Source organism: Rhamphochromis sp. 'chilingali' (assembly GCF_963969265.1).
Source record: "Rhamphochromis sp. 'chilingali' genome assembly, chromosome: 3".
NCBI lineage: Eukaryota > Metazoa > Chordata > Actinopteri > Cichliformes > Cichlidae > Rhamphochromis > Rhamphochromis sp. 'chilingali'.
The window spans coordinates 19,224,094-19,248,672 of NC_137931.1; the positions used below are offsets into that span (position 1 = coordinate 19,224,094).

The window sequence follows — 24,579 nt, forward strand, 5'->3', positions numbered from 1 at the left end:
TTTTACATTTTTTAAGTCTCACTTTCTGTTTGTCAGTGACGCAGTTTAGCTTCCCACTCTTCCGCTTCTCTGATATATTCGCAGTTTAAATATTCTCTAGTTGTCTCTGATATTAGCCGACTCTCTCTTGTTCTTCGTCTCGTTTATGCCGTGATTTAAGAGGATGTTACGATCCGTGGGGTTAAGAATTCTTCTCTTAAGCGTGGGGTTGGTCCTTTCAGGTAAGATGGACACTGAGTTTTCAGTGGGGTGAACAATGGCGCATAGCTTCATACTAACCGTGTATCTTTTATTCCTAGTGTTATTTACGTTTCGCCAGCGTGTTAATGGTAATGTAAAGGAGTGGTGAGAGTGTTCATGGTGAAACTAATGTATCGCTATTCTGGAGCCAAACACAAACCCGGAAATAAACGAACTTTTTATCAGTAGTTTATTAATAGTGTAAGCTGAGGTATACTTTAACTGGTGGAAGAATAACATACGAGTTCGAGTCAAGTATGATTTATCATATGATAAACATTAACTCCCAGGTGCTGCTAACACATAATAGGTGTGAAATGGAAGTTTTTAATGTTATGTCGCAACAACCCGCTTCAGGACGACGCCCGGTAAATAGCTGGTGAAACAAAATAGCACAGAAATAGTTGAAATATTCTTCATATTTATTTCTGAGGTGTCTGTAAAGCAGACACATCTGTTTCACCAGCCAGTCCAGCACCGATTAATCTGCAGCACCGGATCAAATTAGAATAAAACCGGTCTTTTGGGTAGGATGGAACACCCGGCAGCGGCCATTTTGAGGTCATTCATTCCAAAAGTCACGATCCCGTCATTTGTAGGTTTCATTCGCTCGCCCAGAAAGTCAAATAAAATAGTTGAATGTGTTCATGAGAGTTTTAGGGAACAGTAACATTGATTTTATGATGTTATATATGTTTTATAATGTCTGACGAACCGATAATGGGATTGTTCCTTTGTGTGAACTTACCAGTACACCCCCGAAAAAGAATAGAACTCAAAAGTAAACTACATTAAGGAGTATTTTACTCTAAGATCAACAAAACAGGAGCACAAGATGGAAGATTTGTTGTCAATCTCCTTCAGAGGTGAACATTTTGTAACAAATCTGCAGTAATTCAATTCTGTATGCTGTACTCCAGTATTCCCTGTTATGCTCCAGTTATTGTTTTGATGTTGTCAAAATGCTGTTTTTGTGTATATTTGGGGAAGTTTATCCTATTTATTTGTAGATTTTACAGCCAGTTAATTCCAATCCCCTGGATTTCTTAGCACCAGAAAACCATCAATAATATTCAAACGTACCTTATATTTGTTATATTGAAATCAGTTGAATTCATTTAAATGTTTTTAAATGTAATAAAATGTAAGTATGTTTTGCTGATGATGCTTAAAAGCAAGTAAAAAAGACAAAATCTGATAAATATAATTATTTACAGTGCTCTCCCATATAAACTGGGATCATCATTAACATCTTTTACAGCATTTTGCAGATGCCACACATGCAGCTAAACTGTGTTTGTTTAGTTCTGCAAATTAGTTTTGTAAACAAAATGTTTGGTTACAGAACTAAATATGAAAAATCATATTGATTTTGGTTTTATTTTGCCATAGACAAAGATAGTTTCAAGAAAGTGGGAGACAAAGTAGTCCTATCTCCAGGCTCTGTGTCTGATCCCATCACCAGCATCACGTGGAAACATGGCCCGGACATCGCTGTGGAGTGGTACGGAGGTGATATAGTTCCGTACCGGGACTTCAGAGGTACGTATGCTCAGGATTTAACATCAAATGCATGCAAGATAGTGGCTGCAGATTTGAAAGATCCTGGATAAATGGGAAGGCTGTCCAGAAAGGCATCATGTGTGGAATCTGTGCGAAATCAAGAATATGGATCAATCAAGCTTGTGCATCCAAGGTTTCTTTTGAAGATATATTTCTAATTTAAAAAAAAGATCTTGATCCCCAAAATGAAGTGGGATCAAAAATAGCTAAATGGACTTATCTCAAAGAATTGAAAATTCCTTTTAAAAAAATTTTTCTGTCATTGTGCTGTAACGAATTAACCTCTTTCATGGATTTGATGCATTTTAAAATGCTAACTTTATGCTGCACGGATAATTGAATTACCTTGGTTCATTATATATATATATATATATATATATATATATATATATATATATATATATATATACTAAAAATCCATTAAAAATAATTATCTAATTGGTTAATTATGTAACTGTGATGTTTTTAGGTCGGTGTGAGGTGAGTACTTCCACTGGAACGCTGACCCTCTCAAACGTGACTGTAAAGGACAGCGGCATCTACACAGCAGAGATCAACAACAGAGTCATGAGTCCGACTAAAATCACTGTTATCTGTAAGTGGACGAATTCGGACTGAAGTTTGCTTTGAATCATTTTTTCACCATATTTAAAATAAAAAGCTTGTTTGTTTGCTGTCTTTAATTATCAGCTGCTGTCCCCAAACCCACTGTCTCCAAATCATGCAACCCTGAGATGACCATCTGTACTCTCACCTGTGAAGCCAGCATCACAGATGACACCAAACCAGTCACCTATTCCTGGATGACAGGTGACAAGCAGACAGCTCAGCCTTCAAGCAATCAGCTCACATTAGCAAAGGTACAAACAGGATCTGACTGTTCACATAACAAGTCAGCTGCTCATTTTTTTTCCAGACAATTTCTCACATAAACCACAGTATTGAAGCAATGACTAACACATTATAGAAAAGTTAAGACATCAGAAAAAGAAATGAATCTAAATATTTTCAACAATTAAATTTTTTTTTTTTTTTAGGTTTATGTACATTTGTTATTTTAGGTATTAAAAGGAAATTTATTTGTTTGTTTTTGTTTCACTCATTTTTGATAATTGAGATTTTTGATTATTATTTAAAGTTTTAGGAAAATGACAATAACAAAACATAACCAATGAGAGTAAATAAATGACCACAAAAAATGAACACAAAACACTAGAAAAGTAAATAAAACACATTTTTCTACTTTTCACACACTAGCTGAAACAGCCACTCTTAAAAACTAAAAGAAATCAAAAATGAAAACAAAGCCAACACAAACAACGATAATTACATTTACACATTTCTACGTACCAGCATATTTTAAAACACAGTGAACAACATAATCTCTGTTTTATACTACTCAAATAGTTTACCTAGATTATACATACAGTGGGGCAAAAAAGTATTTAGTCAGCCACCGATTGTGCAAGTTCCCCCACCTAAAATGATGACAGAGGTCAGTAATTTGCACCAGAGGTACACTTCAACTGTGAGAGACAGAATGTGAAAGAAAAATCCATGAATCCACATGGTAGGATTTGTAAAGAATTCATTCGTAAATCAGGGTGGAAAATAAGTATTTGGTCAATAACAAAAATACAACTCAATACTTTGTAACATAACCTTTGTTGGCAATAACAGAGGTCAAACGTTTACTATAGGTCTTTACCAGGTTTGCACACACAGTAGCTGGTATTTTGGCCCATTCCTCCATGCAGATCTTCTCGAGAGCAGTGATGTTTTGGGGCTGTCGCCGAGCAACACGGACTTTCAACTCCCGCCACAGATTTTCTATGGGGTTGAGGTCTGGAGACTGGCTAGGCCACTCCAGGACTTTCAAATGCTTCTTACAGAGCCACTCCTTTGTTGCCCGGGTGGTGTGTTTTGGATCATTGTCATGTTGGAAGACCCAGCCTCGTTTCATCTTCAAAGTTCTCACTGATGGAAGGAGGTTTTGGCTCAAAATCTCACGATACATGGCCCCATTCATTCTGTCCTTAACACGGATCAGTCGTCCTGTCCCCTTGGCAGAAAAACAGCCCCATAGCATGATGTTTCCACCCCCATGCTTCACAGTAGGTATGGTGTTCTTGGGATGCAACTCAGTATTCTTCTTCCTCCAAACACGACGAGTTGAGTTTATACCAAAAAGTTCTACTTTGGTTTCATCTGACCACATGACATTCTCCCAATCCTCTGCTGTATCATCCATGTGCTCTCTGGCAAACTTCAGACGGGCCTGGACATGCACTGGCTTCAGCAGCGGAACACGTCTGGCACTGCGGGATTTGATTCCCTGCCATTGTAGTGTGTTACTGATGGTGACCTTTGTTACTTTGGTCCCAGCTCTCTGCAGGTCATTCACCAGGTCCCCCCGTGTGGTTCTGGGATCTTTGCTCACCGTTCTCATGATCATTTTGACCCCACGGGATGAGATCTTGCGTGGAGCCCCAGATCGAGGGAGATTATCAGTGGTCTTGTATGTCTTCCATTTTCTGATGATTGCTCCCACAGTTGATTTTTTCACACCAAGCTGCTTGCCTATTGTAGATTCACTCTTCCCAGTCTGGTGCAGGTCTACAATACTTTTCCTGGTGTCCTTCGAAAGCTCTTTGGTCTTGGCCATGGCGGAGTTTGGAGTCTGACTGTTTGAGGCTGTGGACAGGTGTCTTTTATACAGATGATGAGTTCAAACAGGTGCCATTCATACAGGTAACGAGTGGGGGACAGAAAAGCTTCTTACAGAAGACGTTACAGGTCTGTGAGAGCCAGAGATTTTCCTTGTTTGTTATTGACCAAATACTTATTTTCCACCCTGATTTACGAATAAATTCTTTACAAATCCTACCAAGTGGATTCATGGATTTTTTTTTCACATTCTGTCTCTCACAGTTGAAGTGTACCTCTGGTGCAAATTACTGACCTCTGTCATCATTTTAAGTGGGGGAACTTGCACAATCGGTGGCTGACTAAATACTTTTTTGCCCCACTGTATACATGCAGTGTTGGGAAGGTTACTTTTAAAATGTATTCCACTACAGATTACAGAATACATGCCCCAAAATGTATTTTGTAACGTATTCCGTTACGTTACTCAATGAGAGTAACGTATTGTGAATACTTTGGATTACTTAATATATTATCATGCTTTTTACAACAGAAATGTACTATTCCTGTGTGATTTATTACTGTTACTGAAGGTACGCGGCTCCGAACCGTAGTAAAGGTGCTCAGGGCGACCGTGGCTCAGGGCGTTGGGAAGCGCATCTGTAACCGGAAAGTCGCCGGTTCGTTCCCTGGGCTCTCTGTGTCCTGGTCACTACCGCCTACTGGTGTTGGCCAGAGGGGCCGATGGCACGCTTCTGTCAGTCTGCCCCAGGGCAGCTGTGGCTACAACTGTAGCTTGCCTCCACCAGTGTGTGAATGTGAGAGCGCTATATAAATGCAATCCATTATTATTATTAAAGGGACCTCTGGCTAATACGCCGGGTTCCGTGTCGGGCTCTTAGCTGAAAAATAGCTTTACTTTGTTGTCTGGGTCAACTTTGCTAGCGAGAGACAGAGAGAGGCGTTGAAAGGCTGCTCCAACGGAACTTATTGTTTTCGGAGGAAAACACGAACACAGCGTACAGTCGAGTCCTAATAGCTTACTTACAACTGGGCTCGTCAGGTACTCTTCTTGGCTGCAGTGGTTATTATTATATTTACATGCTTCCAGCTCCCGTTTTTGCTCGATGACTGCTCGTACTTTTCCACTCTCCTTTTTCTCCCTCCCTCGTGCTCACAGACCCATAACGTGTACGGCAGTCCATTCTCCCTGCAACACGGACTACACTGCCCATGATGCTACATTCTTTAGGGCTATGCCTGTAGCATTCTGCTTATTAGTTTAGCACAACAACAAAAAGGCGCTCTCTCACCCAGGAAACACACAGTGAGAGAGAGCATGCCACCCTGTAACCATGGCAACTGTAACGCTACAGAACGTAGCTGTCAAAAAACCCAAACAGTCCTGACCCGCCACAATATGAAACAGGAAAATACCGCAGTGTAATCCATTTATTTCCGCAAAGTAACTGTATTCTGAATACCACCTTTTTAAATGGTAACTGTAACGGAATACAGTTACTCATATTTTGTATTTTAAATACGTATCGGCGGTACATGTTACTCCCCAACTCTGTAAACATGCTTTTTTAATATTTGTCCAGACCCTCAGGCGTTTTTGGTGCATGTAGTTTAATAAACAATCAGTTCATACCTAGGATATGAAGTCAGGGTCACTTTATTGGGTACACTTTGCCAGTATTGTTTTGGATCCTTTTTTGTCTTCAGAGCCTTCCCGGCATAGCTTCCACAAGGTGCTGGAATCGTTCTTCAGACATTTTAGTCCATATTGACATGATTTGTCCCCACAAAGGTGCTCTATTGGACTGAGATTTGTTGACTATGGAGGCCATTTGAGTACAGTGAACTCATTGTTATGCTCAAGAAATGGCCTGCATTTGTATAGCGCTTTTTACTCAGTCCCTAAGGACCCCAAAGCGCTTTACACTACATTCAGTCATTCACCCATTCACACACACATTCACACACTGGCGATGGCAAGCTACGTTGTAGCCACAGCTGCCCTGGGGCGCACTGACAGAGGCGAGGCTGCCGGACACTGGCGCCACCGGGCCCTCTGACCACCACCAGTAGGCAAACATGGGGTTAATATCTTGCCCAAGGATATTTGGTATGCAGCCAGGGGGCAGCCTGGGATTGAACCACCGACCTTCTGATTAGTGGCAAACCAGTTTGAGATGATTTAGGGGAACATACAGGAGTGGTGAATACCAGATATATAAAAGCAGCAATCGAGACGAGGATATCTGATATCTTGAGGCAAAACTGGTATTATGAAATGCTTAATATTAATCTTTTTATAAAGTGCAGAATATTTAAGCGAGAGTTCCAACTGCAAAATTATGTGTGTAGTTTAAATCATTCCACTTTTTAAGGTTTAGATGCTGATTTTTTGATATCCTAGTAGCTACATGCAGATTTTATGACTATTTTAAACGTTTATGTTAACTTCGGAGCTTGGGTAACATGGACATGAATGTAGTCATTTTAAGTTAAGACAAAAATATCTGTCTGTGTTTCGGGCTGAGACTAAATGCGAATAAAATATAGACAGTGTGTAACTCTAAGGATATCATTGACAATTGCAAATATTTCTAAAGAAATTGTGTCTTTATTTGGACATGGGTGATTTGTTGACAGATGTATTTAAAATACCTTTATTAGTCCCACGAATGGGAAATTTCATAAGGCTGCCAGTGCAATGGCGGCGCCATCTTACCCTTCCGACCATACATACATTACGCAAAAACATCACATGGGGAAGACAGGTCAGAGGGGTATAACAATGGAAAACATGAGGAAATAACTCCCCCCAGACTGAGCTCCAACAGGGAGAACAGTTTGAGAACAGAAAAAAAAACACCTCTGCACATAGCACATAAAAAAACTCTTAATACGTCATAGAAACACATGACAAGCAACAGGGATGGGTAGAAGGTGTGAGACAGCCAGTGTAGACAGTGCATCCGGGCCTGCAGCATATGCGCTGGTCTCCTTGATCCACCGTCTGCATCGGAAAGGAATAAGCGTCGAAGGCGTTTGGAGGGGAATTAGTCCCATTCGTGGAACTAATAAAGGTATCTTATCTTATCTTATTTATTTATTTCTCCTTTCTTGATATTGGCGATAAACTAAAATAAAAGTGAATGGAAATGGTTAGTCTCGCACTTTTATTTTGTATTTTCTGGAAATATAGTTACATTTATCAGGGTGTATGCAGCCATCTTTGAGCCTGTCCCTGTGCTATTGATCTGTTGATTGTCCACCCATAGACAAGTGTCCCATAATCTGTTTAAAATCTAATGAATGTGTTTGGTTTATGTGCTTCTCTCTTTTCTCGTTAATTCTAGAACGATACAGGATCTGTTGAAAAATCAATCAGCTGTCAGCTGGAAAACCCAGTTAGCAGTGAAAGGAGTGACAATATAATCATTTCATTTGCAAGTGGTGAGTTATCACACCAATATGTATCTGTGGCAGAAAGTGTTTCTTTTTGACTAATGATGGATTTTACAGACATTTAAAGATTGGGATAAATTGTTTTGGTAATCATTTGCAGTTTTATTAATTTATTCTTTGTTCTTTTATTTTTGTAGGTGATTCACTGTATTGGATCATACCATTAGTGATTGTGTTGCTTGTGTTGATAGTGGCTGTAATTGTCTTTTTTCTTTGCAAAATATACAGAAAGCGAGGTAAGAACCCACAAAACAATTATGAATCTTACTTTCTTTTTAATATCTTGATTTATTAATCATTATGCAAATGTGCATGATGAATGTTAGGTGAGGTTAAGACTCTCCATTATAAAAGCACAGCGTACTTACAATAAGATGGGAAAATATTGTTTTGCCACAAAATTACCAAAAAATTACACAGTACTTTAAATTACTTAGAGAACAATGTGTCTCCTTCCTGTAAAACACCTGAAGTCGTGCACTTTGTAAAATGACTTGAAATTACTTGCACACTATGCTAACAGTATAATTTTTTTTCTAATTAGTTCTTTGTTTATTGTAAATGTTACTTATTCTAGTGTGCCTAGTTTTAAGTATGTTTAGGTAAAAATAATTACTTTGTAATTTAAAATAAGTCCACATAATTACAGAGGAATTATAGGGCCATATTAGAAAGTGTTAATAAAATATCTCGACATGTTAAAGAAACAACCCAGACAAGCCTGTACTACAGATAGTGTGATAAACCTAGGACTCGTGTATTTTACTTACAGATTTAGTCTCAGGATATAACAGAATTGGTGAAAATCGCCGTATTTGTGTGTTTTCTTCTGTATCAAAGTCATCCAGTCACACTTGTATGTAGGTTCATTATAAGCACAATTTCTAGGCTAATTTTAATAGTGCTGAATGCAAACATCTCTATCTACAACTTCCCAGGCTCAAAAATCCTCCAAATTATTAGACTTCGTCTTTATGTATTCAACAGAAACACATTTCAAAGATGTGACTGATGGATGAAAACAAACCAGGGTAAATTTCCTCTTAACTTCATGTAGATGAAAAGCTGAACATTAAAACAGTAACAGCATCCTTTGCTCATAATATGTGTTTGAGCTCAATAACCCCAAAGAAATAAGCTAAAATCGCAAAACAAGCAATGATTGATATTTCTGTCAATCAATAAATGTCAATAAATGGGGTGGCTGTAGCTCAGGTGGCGGAGCAGGTCAGCCACTAATCAGAAGGTCGGTGGTTCGATCCCAGGCTGCCTCCTGGCTGCATACCAAATATCCTTGGGCAAGATACTAACCCCGTGTTTGCCTGCTTGTGGTGGTCAGAGGGCCCGGTGGCGCCAGTGTCCGGCAGCCTCGCCTCTGTCAGTGCGCCCCAGGGCAGCTGTGGCTACAATGTAGCTTGCCATCGCCAGTGTGTGAATGTGTGTGTGAATGGGTGAATGACTGAATGTAGTGTGAAGCGCTTTGGGGTCCTTAGGGACTAGAAAAGAGCTATACAAATGCAGGCCATTTACCATTTGTCTTCAATTCCCCAGAAATCAAAACACAAGACGAAGCAAATAGACCAGAAGGTAAGATAATACAGTATAAAGCCTCTCTCTAACTTATATTAGGTGGTGGTGTTAAAACTGGGATTTATTAAGACATACAGTGGGGCAAAAAAGTATTTAGTCAGCCACCGATTGTGCAAGTTCCCCCACCCAAAATGATGACAGAGGTCAGTAATTTGCACCAGAGGTACACTTCAACTGTGAGAGACAGAATGTGAAAAAAAAATCCATGAATTCACATGGTAGGATTTGTAAAGAATTTATTCGTAAATTAGGGTGGAAAATAAGTATTTGGTCACCTCAAACAAGGAAAATCTCTGGCTCTCACAGACCTGTAACGTCTTCTGTAAGAAGCTTTTCTGTCCTCCACTCGTTACCTGTATGAATGGCACCTGCTTGAACTCATCATCTGTATAAAAGACACCTGTCCACAGCCTCAAACAGTCAGACTCCAAACTCCGCCATGGCCAAGACCAAAGAGCTTTCGAAGGACACCAGGAAAAGTATTGTAGACCTGCACCAGACTGGGAAGAGTGAATCTACAATAGGCAAGCAGCTTGGTGTGAAAAAATCAACTGTGGGAGCAATCATCAGAAAATGGAAGACATACAAGACCACTGATAATCTCCCTCGATCTGGGGCTCCACGCAAGATCTCATCCCGTGGGGTCAAAATGATCATGAGAACGGTGAGCAAAGATCCCAGAACCACACGGGGGGACCTGGTGAATGACCTGCAGAGAGCTGGGACCAAAGTAACAAAGGTCACCATCAGTAACACACTACAACGGCAGGGAATCAAATCCCGCAGTGCCAGACGTGTTCTGCTGCTGAAGCCAGTGCATGTCCAGGCCCGTCTGAAGTTTGCCAGAGAGCACATGGATGATACAGCAGAGGATTGGGAGAATGTCATGTGGTCAGATGAAACCAAAGTAGAACTTTTTGGTATAAACTCAACTCGTCGTGTTTGGAGGAAGAAGAATACTGAGTTGCATCCCAAGAACACCATACCTACTGTGAAGCATGGGGGTGGAAACATCATGCTATGGGGCTGTTTTTCTGCCAAGGGGACAGGACGACTGATCCGTGTTAAGGACAGAATGAATGGGGCCATGTATCGTGAGATTTTGAGCCAAAACCTCCTTCCATCAGGGAGAACTTTGAAGATGAAACGAGGCTGGGTCTTCCAACATGACAATGATCCAAAACACACCGCCCGGGCAACAAAGGAGTGGCTCCGTAAGAAGCATTTGAAAGTCCTGGAGTGGCCTAGCCAGTCTCCAGACCTCAACCCCATAGAAAATCTGTGGCGGGACTTGAAAGTCCGTGTTGCTCGGCGACAGCCCCAAAACATCACAGCTCTCGAGAAGATCTGCATGGAGGAATGGGCCAAAATACCAGCTACTGTGTGTGCAAACCTGGTAAAGACCTATAGTAAACGTTTGACCTCTGTTATTGCCAACAAAGGTTATGTTACAAAGTATTGAGTTGTATTTTTGTTATTGACCAAATACTTATTTTCCACCCTAATTTACGAATAAATTCTTTACAAATCCTACCATGTGGATTCATGGATTTTTTTTTCACATTCTGTCTCTCACAGTTGAAGTGTACCTCTGGTGCAAATTACTGACCTCTGTCATCATTTTAGGTGGGGGAACTTGCACAATCGGTGGCTGACTAAATACTTTTTTGCCCCACTGTATGTATACAGGGTCCACTGGTCTGGGAACAGTAAAAGAAGTTTGCTAGGCCAGTTGACTGACCAACTGCTGACATGTTGGGCCCAGCAGCCTAAAACAGGCCAAGCATATTTGCTGAAACAGACCCTCAATAATGATTAGTTTGCTCTTACAGACAGCATGTCTTTCATATGAGTAAAGCATTGTTTTTGCTGCTTGCTTCCACCACTGGCCTGTTTTAGACTATGTCAGAAGAAACTAAACTCACTATAAATGATTCTATAATCTCATAGATTAAGCTGGCAGTATATTAGTTAACAGTAAAACTGTAAAAGTGTTGCAGGCTGAACATTGTTTTAGGGTCATTTGTCTGTTGTGTTACGTCTGTGTCCTTACAGAACTACAGTGACACTGAAGTTAAAACAAAATACAACATCACCAGCAGCAGTATAGTAGACTTTACACCAGTTTATCAGTTAATGTGCTGTTCATGACATACATTTCATTTATTATCTGACAGAGATGGTACAATTGGTTGGGATACAGAGTAATGGAGCAGGTGAGTAAAATCTTATTTAATGGGGGTAAAAACAATAATAAAGTAAATGTGACAGCAGGTGATGGATGCTTAAGGTCCTGATATTTCTTCCAACACCAGATTTGTCAGTCCAAGGAACATCATCTTCCTCTGTGGTCCCAGCATTAAATTCACCCAACAATGGTGAGCAAAATGTTTTCATAATATATAACACATTTGCAACATGCAATCACTTCATCTTGTATAACTTGTTTGTTTTTTTAAAAGTAGCATCAAAGCTGTGACCGGAGCATCGACCTGTATGAGCCTTAGAATTTGCAGGTTTAGCTGGACGGATCTGTGACCTGCAGGCCGAGCAAAAATGCCTCCTGTGTTCATTAGAAGTGAACAGAACGTTTGCTGTGTCTCATATGTACTGTGATTCTGTTTTCAGTAGTGACAGCTCCTCAGATACACAATGAAAACGAGTTGATGTCCGCAGATGATGAAAATGAAGCAGGTGGATAAAATCAGGGGAAAAAACTAACTAATTATGTGATCAAACACACATAATTGTTTGATCACATTATTACAACGTTATTACAATACACATAATCATTGCGTTCGTACAATATAATATTTATATTGTACGAACGTGAAAGTTTTGCATATTGTAATAACATGATAGAATATTGTACAAACATGAAAAGTATATTGTTAGAACAATAAACTTTTCACGTTATAACCGTGATATAGCTCTATTTTTCTTTTGCCTGGGCGGCAGCTCTACACTTCCGTATCGCCCTGTTAATTCAATTCAATTCAATTTTATTTATATAGCGCCAAATCACAACATAAGTCGCCTCAAGGCGCTTCATTAGGGTTGTGATATTTTATTTATCATTTTACCATAATCACTTCACAGAGACGTCAAAAACTACCTCAGAGGTCAAGGATGAACCTAGTCAGGACCAAACACCTGCAGCATCCACAGATTCCAACAGTAAACCTGGTGAGTAAACTGAAAGTGAGATGAGTACGAGTTTAAAACACATATAATCAGACAAACACACACTTACTCAAAACTCTGCCTGGAATACTGACAGATCTGCTGACACTTTTCTGTCCAGTGTTTAAGTTGATCATTTCTAAATGACAAATCTAACTTAGATCCTGATGTTTGAGATCACATTAGTTTCTGAGACTCAGCAAGCTGCTCTGAAACAAGCCAGGAATGTAATATTGTCTAAGATGAAGATCTGCAGGCATATTTTCTGAACTTAACATCTGGTTGTTTTTGTTTAGTTTGTTTTGTTTGTCGTTGATTCTTTAAATGTGTGATGGTTTGACAGACATGCCAGCGCTGGACTCAAAGAGCAACGAGACGTCAGATTCTGAGCCGAAACCTGAAACTGGTGAGAAAAAAAGTCGTCACAGCAGAGAAAAAAAAAAAGTATTCCTTAACCTTTCTGTTTTATTTTTAAAACCTCAAATTTGTGCTCAATAACTCACCTGTAGATGACCTGTAATGTGTATGACAGACAAACAACAACTTATCTAAGCTAATTTCACTGTCCACTTTGCAAAAAAGGGTGAATGTGTCTGTCTGATGAACCATTGTGCTGAAAGATTTTTCCATATTAAACAGACAATCTACAGGAACCACAGCAGGGCCCACAGCCATTTATTTTCATGAGAATTTACAATGCAATTTTAGAAGTCAAATTTTTTTAAATGTGATTTCATCCTGAGGGATCGATCTGTTAGTGTTGTGATATTTTATTTATCATTTAATCACTTCACAGAGACGTCAAAAACTACCTCAGAGGTCAAGGATGAACCTAGTCAGGACCAAACACCTGCAGCATCCACAGATTCCAGTAGTAAACCTGGTGAGTAAACTGAAAGTGAGATGAATATGAGTTTAAAACACACGTGCACAATCAGGACAACTTCATGTTCTTTTTTGTGTGAGTTTAAAAAAAATGTGGCTAATGCTGTTTGATCTGTTTTAGCCCATTTTATTTTCTGAGACTCTGCAAGCCACTTTGCAACCCACCTGCACCTGCATATTAGTGCTTATGACAGAAACAAGAATCAAATTAACAAGCAAGAGTTTGATCAATACATTTTGACAGAGTGAATCCGTACATTAAAGTGGGATGGGTCTTTGTATCACCCAACCAGAGATAGAGTCCGTAATAATTCTTTGACACAGGGACCTGAAACATTTTTAGCTCGCTAAAGGCATTTTGTTAGCATTTAAGCTCTCAGCTGAATGTTTTGTCCTCCAGTGGTTTTTCAAATGGGACACATTGCACTCTGTCTCCACTGGATATTATAACCAGGATTTTAAACAATCTTCTGACATTTTACAGTCAAATAAAAAGGTCAAGAAACAGGTGAAACATCATACAGCAACTCATAAAATACACAATGGATTTGATGTGAGCAAATAATGTATGAAGTATATTCCAGGTTAATTAATCACTGGAAACAAATTAAGCTCAGTGGTTAATATGTATTTACATGTAAATGTGTTCATTACAAAAAACCTGTCGCACCAAAAAGACAAAAAAAATCAAATAATATGAAAGTGTTCTTAAACCTTTTATTTCTGTTTTATTTAAAAAACGTTGAGTTAATACAACCTTTAAAGTGCTCTGGGTCAATCTGACTGTAAGTAAACTGAAGGGGTTTCAGTGACATGTTTATATTAATGCATAGGTTCCAAATGTACGCTCATTTCCAATAAATTTGTCAATGAATTTGAATTTGTATCATTTTAACGAGAATTAAAAATATCATTTTAAGAGTCAGCCGTGTGACAAACTGGCAGCCTGTTTATGTAAATGTGATTTAATCCTGAGGGATAAACCTACAGTATGAGATGCACTTTAATAGGCTGAAAATCTGTTTTGTGAAACTCAAACTGGAACTCAGTGACAGATCTGCTGTTGTTCTGATGCTTTTTTGTTTTTTAATCACTTCACAGAGACGTCAAAAACTACCTCAGAGGTCAAGGATGAACCTAGTCAGGACCAAACACCTGCAGCATCCACAGATTCCAACAGTAAACCTGGTGAGTAAACTGAAAGTGAGATGAGTACGAGTTTAAAACACATATAATCAGACAAACACACACTTACTCAAAACTCTGCCTGGAATACTGACAGATCTGCTGACACTTTTCTGTCCAGTGTTTAAGTTGATCATTTCTAAATGACAAATCTAACTTAGATCCTGATGTTTGAGATCACATTAGTTTCTGAGACTCAGCAAGCTGCTCTGAAACAAGCCAGGAATGTAATATTGTCTAAGATGAAGATCTGCAGGCATATTTTCTGAACTTAACATCTGGTTGTTTTTGTTTAGTTTGTTTTGTTTGTCGTTGATTCTTTAAATGTGTGATGGTTTGACAGACATGCCAGCGCTGGACTCAAAGAGCAACGAGACGTCAGATTCTGAGCCGAAACCTGAAACTGGTGAGAAAAAAAGTCGTCACAGCAGAGAAAAAAAAAGTATTCCTTAACCTTTCTGTTTTATTTTTAAAACCTCAAATTTGTGCTCAATAACTCACCTGTAGATGACCTGTAATGTGTATGACAGACAAACAACAACTTATCTAAGCTAATTTCACTGTCCACTTTGCAAAAAAGGGTGAATGTGTCTGTCTGATGAACCATTGTGCTGAAAGATTTTTCCATATTAAACAGACAATCTACAGGAACCACAGCAGGGCCCACAGCCATTTATTTTCATGAGAATTTACAATGCAATTTTAGAAGTCAAATTTTTTTAAATGTGATTTCATCCTGAGGGATCGATCTGTTAGTGTTGTGATATTTTATTTATCATTTAATCACTTCACAGAGACGTCAAAAACTACCTCAGAGGTCAAGGATGAACCTAGTCAGGACCAAACACCTGCAGCATCCACAGATTCCAGTAGTAAACCTGGTGAGTAAACTGAAAGTGAGATGAATATGAGTTTAAAACACACGTGCACAATCAGGACAACTTCATGTTCTTTTTTGTGTGAGTTTAAAAAAAATGTGGCTAATGCTGTTTGATCTGTTTTAGCCCATTTTATTTTCTGAGACTCTGCAAGCCACTTTGCAACCCACCTGCACCTGCATATTAGTGCTTATGACAGAAACAAGAATCAAATTAACAAGCAAGAGTTTGATCAATACATTTTGACAGAGTGAATCCGTACATTAAAGTGGGATGGGTCTTTGTATCACCTAACCAGAGATAGAGTCCGTAATAATTCTTTGACACAGGGACCTGAAACATTTTTAGCTCGCTAAAGGCATTTTGTTAGCATTTAAGCTCTCAGCTGAATGTTTTGTCCTCCAGTGGTTTTTCAAATGGGACACATTGCACTCTGTCTCCACTGGATACTATAAATTTTCTGTTTTACTTTTAAAACCTCAGATTTTTGCTAAATATCTCACCTGTAGGTGATCTTTAATGTCTATGACATACAAACAACTTATCTAAATTAATTTCACCGCCCACCTTGCAGAAAAGAGTGATTGTGTCTGTCAGATGAAACATTGTGCTGAAATATTTTTCCATTTTTAACAGACAATGTACAAGAACCACAGCAGGGGCCAGAGAGGACAACATAGGACCAGAGACTTCTTCACCGAGTGTAGAAAGAGCCAAATCTTTATCCTCAGTCACTTAAGGACTGTTTGTATTACATAAGCGCACAAGGTGGACGATGGGAGAGGTTACATGTTTGATATTTAATGCTGTATGTGTCAGAAAGGCTGTAGTATCATTATTGCTTTTTCTTCCTGCCCTTTCATCAGCATGATTTTTTGACACATTTAATTATGCATTTAAGCGTTAGCAAACATCACTGATGTTCAGCTAACAAAACAAACTGGGCTAAAATCATGTGTGCATTTCTGAACATGTTTTTCTGTAAGATTGGTGGTCGTGTTCATTTGCTGTGAAAATCACTTCACTACCACCCAAGATGGCAGCTTGTAATAACCTTAGTTAAGTCTCTAATTGGCTTCATTTATGGACCTTGAAAGGGAGATGTCCATATATGTGGGTAATGGAGATGTGAAACAATGATAGGAGAAAAAAAACATTAGCGATGCAGCTGGGTGAGGTGAGGTGACTTTGACAGTAGCAGCTGGGATGACTAGCAGTGCTACTGAGTGACAGATGAAGGGCTTTGAAATCAGAGCAGGGGTGTCAAAGTGGTGTTAGCTCACAGGCCAAATACAATTCTACCTGATCTCTGGTAGGCTGGACCAGTAAAAGTATTGCATAATAATGATTTTAGCTCTGAAAGTGCAAAGATTCACCAGGGACAGTGCCGAGATCATCAGATGAGAAGTTCCTTTTAAATTATTATGGTCATTTAATGAGTGCTCTGTCAAAAAAAAAAAAAAAACAACAGACAATAAGCTGCCTGAGAAATCTTAAGATAAAATAGGTGCAATTTTAACAACATATAATTTTTTTTCCACTTTGAATTGAGAGCACTGTCATTAAATGCACTGTATTTTATAGTCGAAAGACAGAGCACCTTCACATGTAAATCTTTTGTAAGTAAACAATTTTACCTTTTATGATTCAAAAAGCTCTCTTAGACTTAAAATACTTTACTTTTTTCAGACACCTCTTCTGTACATTAGATCAATACTGGCATGACCACACCAGGAATAACATTAATTTAGGGAAAAACAGGAGGAATTCATGACAATTTGCAAAGCCTTCCAGTGTACTGATTCCTTTTCAGGCCTGTTGTGGCGTGTTTGAAACTCCCTGCACTTTAAGTGTCCTTTCATTTCTATGATAAGCAGCATCTTTGCAGTTTGCAAAAATTGCATGATGATATTGAAACAGAAACAGAAGAAGGGAAACTAAGGGAGGATTTTTATATATATATATATATATATATATATATATATATATATAGAAGGCTCAGAGACTCAGTCTGACATTTATTTTAAAAAAAGATTTTCCTTTTATTCTGCTGCTCTGACTGACTTTGTGTGTATAAAAATCAGGTTTATAATTGAATACGTTATCCCATTTTGAACCTTTATAACACTCCTTAGTGTCACGTAAAAGCAGCACTGATTGAAGTATTTTCTTTAAACTGGTGGAGTAAGTTTTAACACCTGGTGTGACATTGAAGGTTACTGTTAGTGGTGCTTAGTGCTCCATCAAAAATGCACTCATGGAGACCTGGAATGCATTTGAGATCACTTTTATAGATTTTTCACTTCACCAGTCTCCATGCTCAGTCACATATTACATATTCCAGAGGTACAGAAGAAGGGAGGTGTTTGTAAGATGTGTGTTGTTAGGTTTGTAGCATAAACCTATTCGCTGGAACGTTAAGGACAACTTGCTACACAGTAAAAAGCAAGACACAAGGCACCAAAGTTCTTCGTGTTACTCATGCATGAGGGAGACCTGCCTGGAGCCAAGTGTCGTTCCACCACTTGACCTCCGTCAGACTCTCAACCAGGTTCCCCATAGCACTCCTTTTATTGTGGTTACATGAATATGCATAGGGTCATTAACATATAACATCTTACATAGGTATACATGTGAACAAAGAATATTGTGTGTGTGTATGTGGGGGGGGGGGGGGGGGGGGTGTCAGAGTGTGGCCCCATAAATGACTTCCCTTAACCTGCTGGTCTGGAAAATCCAACAGTTCATCTATATGTAAAAAATCCCTTAGACTAAAACTGACATAGCTACGTTAATCCTACCGTAAAACAATAAAACAAGGTACGACCTCTTCCCATGCTCCCAGGATGTAGGTGTGCATTCCTGGAATGCACACCAAGCCTTTGCAGCCTGCTAAAGATCACACATCCTATCACTACACAATTGATTATACACCTCTAAGCATTAGAGGTTAAATATTTCCTAAATATTAAATATTTCCTAATACAAATGACAATAATAAAATCTAAACCCATCATCAGTGACATCAGCTTGCTCTTGAACTTTGAGTTCTTCCAGCCTGAGTGAGGTATTTTGTAGCACTATCACAATTAACTTAAATTTCACTGGTCACAGGTTACTGACTGTGGTGCACTGATGGTGAAGTGGAATGTGTTAAGAGTGTTTTTTATAGATATTTATTTACTTTACACTAACAACACAGCAACAGTGTCAGTGTTTAGACTTTAACTGTAGAAGAAAATAATATAAAGACTTATAGATGAAAATGCCAAAGATGAGACACATGTGATGTATTCTACAGGTGCAAAAAAGTGATACTTTTACATCACTTTTTTGTATCACTTTTTTGCACTGTAGGTGAAAACTGTCATTTTGTACCCTGTGTTTAATGTACTTAAGGATGTGAATGTACATGAATCCATTATTTGTCAGAGGTCAATTGTTAGCATTTTTACTGATAGCGAGTATCATATTTGTAAAATCATGGAAGCAAAGACAATAAAATTAATGAGATTTATTGGTGTAGTCATGTCATGCTTCTTCCTATGATAAATATTTTCATTCTATCAATTACAGAATGGCGGGTAAAGGCTGCACTAGATATTCCATGTGATAACTCTGATAGGGTAGTTATCAAAGATTGGTAGTCACACATTTTACTCTTACATGAATTGCTGATCCATGAAGCATCTTTCAATAACCATCAACATCAAAGCTTAAGATTTGCTGTCTCCTTTTCCTGGTATACTTTTCATTTTTGAATTAATTGTAACAAAAAGTAATCAACCACCAACAACACACGAAAACGCTCATCTTGTATAAAAAGCCTCAAGGTTTTGCAAACCAGTAGATGACGTCTTTTAAAAGAAAAACAGGTAACCGGAGATTTTAAAGCTTGATGATCCAGGTAAGAAAAGTTTCTGGTTCCTCAATTTCAAGTTTGCTTGATCTAGCAACCCTGTGAGGCCACACTCAAGCTGTACTTGTGGCTCACCACAAACTATTTTGCCAACAGAGAAACTTTCCTGGATATGTGCGACAACCAACCACAAATGATCTCTTGGTGAACATTTTAAGCTGGCTATGACATAGCTTTAGCTTGCCAGTAAGAACAACTGGTTGAAATCTAAGCAAAATAATTTTAAGTGTCTATTCTTTAAATGATTAGTAATGTATAACAAAAATACAAAAAAATTACTCTGACGCATGAACATTAAAAATACCTCCTGCCCTCAAAGACTTGTGCCTTTTCCATAAATTGACTACAGATTGCTAAGTCTAGCTCACTGTTGCATTAGATAACCAGTCTGAGAACCAATCAGGACTCAGCAACTTAAAGGAGCAAATGACACATTTGAAAGGATTATTCTTCATGTTTGAGTTGTGTTTCGTTGTTCACTCAACTTGTATAGAAAACCTCAGTGTTTCACAAACTGGAATAGAATAGAATAGAATTCAACTTTATTGTCATTGCACATGCACAGGTACAGGGCAACGAAATGCAGTTTGCATCCATCCAGAAGTGCTTTAGTGATATAGATATATTACAATATATATTAGCAATAATATAGATACTTAGGCAGTATCATTAGAAGACATAGCATACATTTTCACTGCTATGCAGATGACACCCAGCTCTATCTATCCATGAAGCCAGATGACACACACCAATTAGTTAAACTGCAGGAATGTCTTAAAGACATAAAGACCTGGATGGCCGCTAACTTTCTGCTTCTTAATTCAGATAAAACTGAGGTTATTGTACTCGGCCCTGAAAAGCCTAGAAATATGGTAACTAAGCAGATTCTTACTCTGGATGGCATTACCTTGGCCTCCAGTAACGCTGTGAGGAACCTTGGAGTCATTTTTGACCAGGACATGTCCTTCAATGCACATATTAAACAAATATGTAAGACTGCGTTCTTCCATTTGCGCAACATCTCTAAAATTAGAAATATCCTGTCTCAGAGTGACGCTGAAAAACTAGTTCATGCATTTATTACTTCCAGGCTGGACTACTGTAATTCATTATTATCAGGATGTCCAAAAAACTCACTGAAAAGCCTTCAGCTAATCCAAAATGCTGCAGCAAGAGTCCTGACAGGGACTAGAAAGAGAGAGCATATTTCTCCTGTTTTGGCTTCCCTTCATTGGCTTCCTGTTAAATCCAGAATTGAATTCAAAATCCTGCTCCTCACATACAAGGTCTTAAATAATCAGGCCCCATCTTATCCTAATGACCTTGTAGTACCATATCACCCTATTAGAGCACTTCGCTCTCACTCTGCAGGCCTACTTGTTGTTCCTAGAGTATTTAAAAGTAGAATGGGAGGGAGAGCCTTCAGTTTTCAGGCCCCTCTTCTGTGGAACCAGCTTCCAGTTTGGATTCGGGAGACAGACACTATCTCTACTTTTAAGATTAGGCTTAAAACTTTCCTTTTTGCTAAAGCATATAGTTAGGGCTGGACCAGGTGACCCTGAATCCTCCCTTAGTTATGCTGCAATAGACATAGGCTGCCGGGGGATTCCCATGATGCATTGAGTTTTTCCTTTCCAGTCACCTTTCTCACTCACTATGTATTAACAGACCTCTCTGCATTGAATCATATCTGTTATTAACCTCTGTCTCTCTTCCACAGCATGTCTTTATCCTGTCTTCCTCCTCTCACTCCAACCAGTCACAGCAGACAGCCAACCCTCCCTGAGCCTGGTTCTGCCGGAGGTTTCTTCCTGTTAAAAGGGAGTTTTTCCTTCCCACTGTTGCCAAAGTGCTTGCTCATAGGGGGTCATATGATTGTTGGGTTTTTCTCTGTATCTATGAAGCGCCTTGAGGTGACTTATGTTGTGATTTGGCGCTATATAAATAAAATTGAATTGAATTGAATTGAATATGTGAGTATATTACAGAAATGGGTCTATTATGGCATGTTATAATGTACACGGTATGAAGTATGTTGTGAATATTCTATAACTATAGGTATGTTCTCCACTGCAACCACTGAACATCCAAGGTATGGACATTGAGGCTGTGGACAGCTACAGGTACCTTGGTGTTCATCTGAACAATAGACTGGACTGGACTCATAACTCAGACGCCCTCTACAGGAAAGGGCAGAGCAGGCTGTACCTGCTGCGGAGACTCAGGTCGTTTGGAGTGGAGGGCCCACTCCTGAAGAAATTCTATGACTCTGTTGTGGCTTCTGCTATCTTTTATGGCGTGGTCTGCTGGGGCGGCAGCATCTCTGCTGGGGACAGGAAGAGACTGAACAGGGTGATCCGAAGGGCCAGCTCTGTTCTAGGATGCTCTCTGGACCCAGTGGAGGTGGTGAGTGACAGGAGAACGGCGGCTAAGCTGTCATCCCTGATGGACAACATCTCCCACCCCATGCAGCAGACTGTGACAGCACTGAGCAGCTCCTTCAGTGGGAGACTGCGGCACCCACGGTGTGGGACGGAGAGATTTCGCAGGTCTTTCCTCCCCACTGCTGTCAGACTCCATAATAAAGACTTTAACTGATCAAGCACACACATCCACACATATGCAATAATACTAAGTGCAATAATCCTTTCTGTCATCGTTGTATTTTTACTCAGTTGTATATAGTATTTGTATTTGTATTCTATTTTTATCTTATTGTATATTTATTTTATTTTATTCTACTGTATATAGTATTTTATTTTATTCTATTCTGTACAGTTGTGTACTGTATTTATTCTTATTGTATTCTAATTTTTGCCTCATAACTTTTGCACTGTCCACTTCCTGCTGTGACAAAACAAATTTCCCACGTGTGGGACTAATAAAGGTTATCTTATCTTATCTTATGTACAGGCTGTAGTGAGTACAAGTTATGTACAGGCTATGAACAGGATATAAATATGAAAAACTATACAGAATATGAAATAAATAACTTTACAGAAATCTGAGATATACAGCTATACAGAAAAACGGGAACTATGCAAGTTGTAAACAGTTGTAGGGTTAAAAATTATCAAATGTACAGAATGATTATTTACACAGAGCTATACAGTAGTGCAGTTAAGATAAGTGAGATATAATTTCTACAGAGGCTATATAAAGTGCTAGTGGTTGTGAGTGGTGGTTCAGTCCATGTTATTATTTAGGGTGTTTGAGGGTACAGTTGTCCATTGTGGGTGTGTGTATGTTCAGTCCATGTGTTAACGTGGGTCAGATGTCAGGAGGCAGAGTTCAGGAGTCTGACAGCTGTGGGGAAGAAGCTGTTCCGGTACCTGGTGGTCTTAGTCCGGAGGCTCCTGTAGCGCCTCCCAGAGGGCAGGAGGGTGAAGAGTCCATGTGATGGGTGACTGGGGTCTCTGATGATTTTCCCAGCCCTTTTCAGATACCGCTTCCTGTAGATGTCCTTTATGGCAGGAAGTGGTGCTCCGGCAATGCGCTGGGCAGTTTTCACAACCCTCTGCAACGCCTTCCGGTCCAAGGCAGAGGCGCTGGTGAGCCTTCTTGACCAGCTTGGAGCAGTTGGTCGTCCAGGTGAGATCCTCGGAGATGTGGACTCCCAGGAACTTGAAGCTGCTCACATGCTCCACAGTCATCCCCTTAATGTGGATGGGTGGATGTGGGTCAGCATTCCTCCTGTAGTCCACAATGAGCTCCTTGGTCTTCTCGGTGTTAAGCAGCAGGTTGTTTGTGTCGCACCACTCAGCCAGACGATCCACCTCCTCCCTGTAGGCGGCCTCATCGTTGTCACTGATGAGGCCAATCACCGTGGTGTCATCTGCAAACTTAATGATGGTGTTGGAACCATCAGCAGGTCTGCAGTCGTGGGTGAAGAGGGAGTAGAGGAAAGGGCTCATCACACAGCCTTGTGGTACACCAGTGTTCATTGTGATTGTAGATGAGCAGCGGTTATCCAGCCGGACATGTTGGGGGCGGTTGGTCAGGAAGTCCAGTAACCATTTGCAGATGAGGGAACTGATGCCCAGGTCTGTCAGTTTCCTGATGAGTTGTGAGGGGTGGATTGTATTGATGCTGAACTGAAGTCTATAAACAGCATTCTGGCGTAGGTGTTGTTGTTGTCCAGGTGTGAGAGGACAGAGTGCAGTGCGATGGAGACTGCATCCTCTGTGCTCCTGTTCTGGCGGTATGCGAATTGGTGGGGGTCCAGGGTGAGGGGGAGACAGGATTTGAAGTGTGCTAGGACCAGCTGCTCTAAGCACTTAGTGATGATGGGGGTGAGTGCTACTGGGCAGTAGTCATTGAGGCAAGATGGGTTGGAGTTTTTGGGTATCGGGACGATGGAGGTGGATTTGAAGCAGGCCGGTACCACAGCGTGGGCCAAGGACAGATTGAATATGTCTGTGAGCACTCCTGCAAGCTCCCCAGAACACGCTCTGAGAACACGCCCGGGGATGCCATCAGGACCTGCAGCCTTGTGGACATTGATCCTGCTCAGCACCGCTCCTACATCGGTGGGGGAGAGAGTCAGAGGTTGGTGGTCTGGTGTCACATCTGCTTTGGTTGTGGTTGTGGGGTTCCCTCGCTCAAAATGAGCATAAAAGTTGTTGAGCTCGTTGAGGAAGGAGACATCAGAGGATGCGGGGGAGGGTTTGGTGGTCCTGTAGTCTGTGATGGTCTGGAGCGTTGGGGAGTATATACACGGCAGTGAGTATGATAGAAGTGAGTTCTCTGGGGAGGCAATAAGGTCTGCATTTGACCATTAAAAACTCCGCATTAGGTGAGCAGTGACTCTCAGTAGTAGTGGAGTTCATGCACCAAGCATTGTTAATATAAATGCACAAACCTCTACTAGATGACATCACTGTGGCTGCGGTCTGTGCTTATTAATCTGATGCAGAGTTCAGCTGCTAGGCAACTGGGCTATTTTTTATTTTCAGCTTCCTGTTTTATTTTTAAATTTAAATTTGTAACAGCTCAATGGCGTATGCATCA

The 24,579-nt window shown here is 39.8% G+C and overlaps 1 protein-coding gene across 4 annotated transcripts; it reads left to right on the forward strand.

Annotated features, from left to right (window-relative positions):
- The first annotated feature begins 14 nt into the window (after positions 1–14).
- Positions 15–17,612, forward strand: LOC308393500 (uncharacterized protein). 4 transcript variants are annotated; one of them, XM_080877303.1, is made up of 17 exons: positions 15–221; positions 1,633–1,782; positions 2,273–2,398; positions 2,494–2,663; positions 7,821–7,917; positions 8,067–8,165; positions 9,481–9,516; positions 11,697–11,735; positions 11,835–11,897; positions 12,148–12,213; positions 12,619–12,705; positions 13,046–13,108; positions 13,499–13,585; positions 14,689–14,775; positions 15,116–15,178; positions 15,567–15,653; positions 16,287–17,612. In XM_080877303.1, the coding sequence occupies exons 1-17, from the start codon at positions 164–166 to the stop codon at positions 16,328–16,330; spliced, it is 1,422 nt and encodes a 473-aa protein (XP_080733429.1). In that variant the 5' UTR covers positions 15–163; the 3' UTR covers positions 16,331–17,612. The 4 variants fall into 4 exon arrangements, with proteins under 4 accessions (XP_080733429.1, XP_080733431.1, XP_080733430.1 ...); XM_080877305.1 differs by lacking the exon at positions 15,116–15,178; XM_080877304.1 differs by lacking the exon at positions 13,046–13,108.
- Positions 17,613–24,579: the final 6,967 nt, after the last annotated feature.

Bases quoted from the DNA above. Each gene is read 5' to 3' on its own strand.
- LOC308393500 (XM_080877303.1), top strand. From the start codon at position 164: ATGTTACGATCCGTGGGGTTAAGAATTCTTCTCTTAAGCGTGGGGTTG. The intron at 9,517-11,696 runs GTAAGATAATAC...ATTATCTGACAG, and splicing joins CGAAGCAAATAGACCAGAAG to AGATGGTACAATTGGTTGGG. The intron at 12,706-13,045 runs GTGAGTAAACTG...ATGGTTTGACAG, and splicing joins AGATTCCAACAGTAAACCTG to ACATGCCAGCGCTGGACTCA.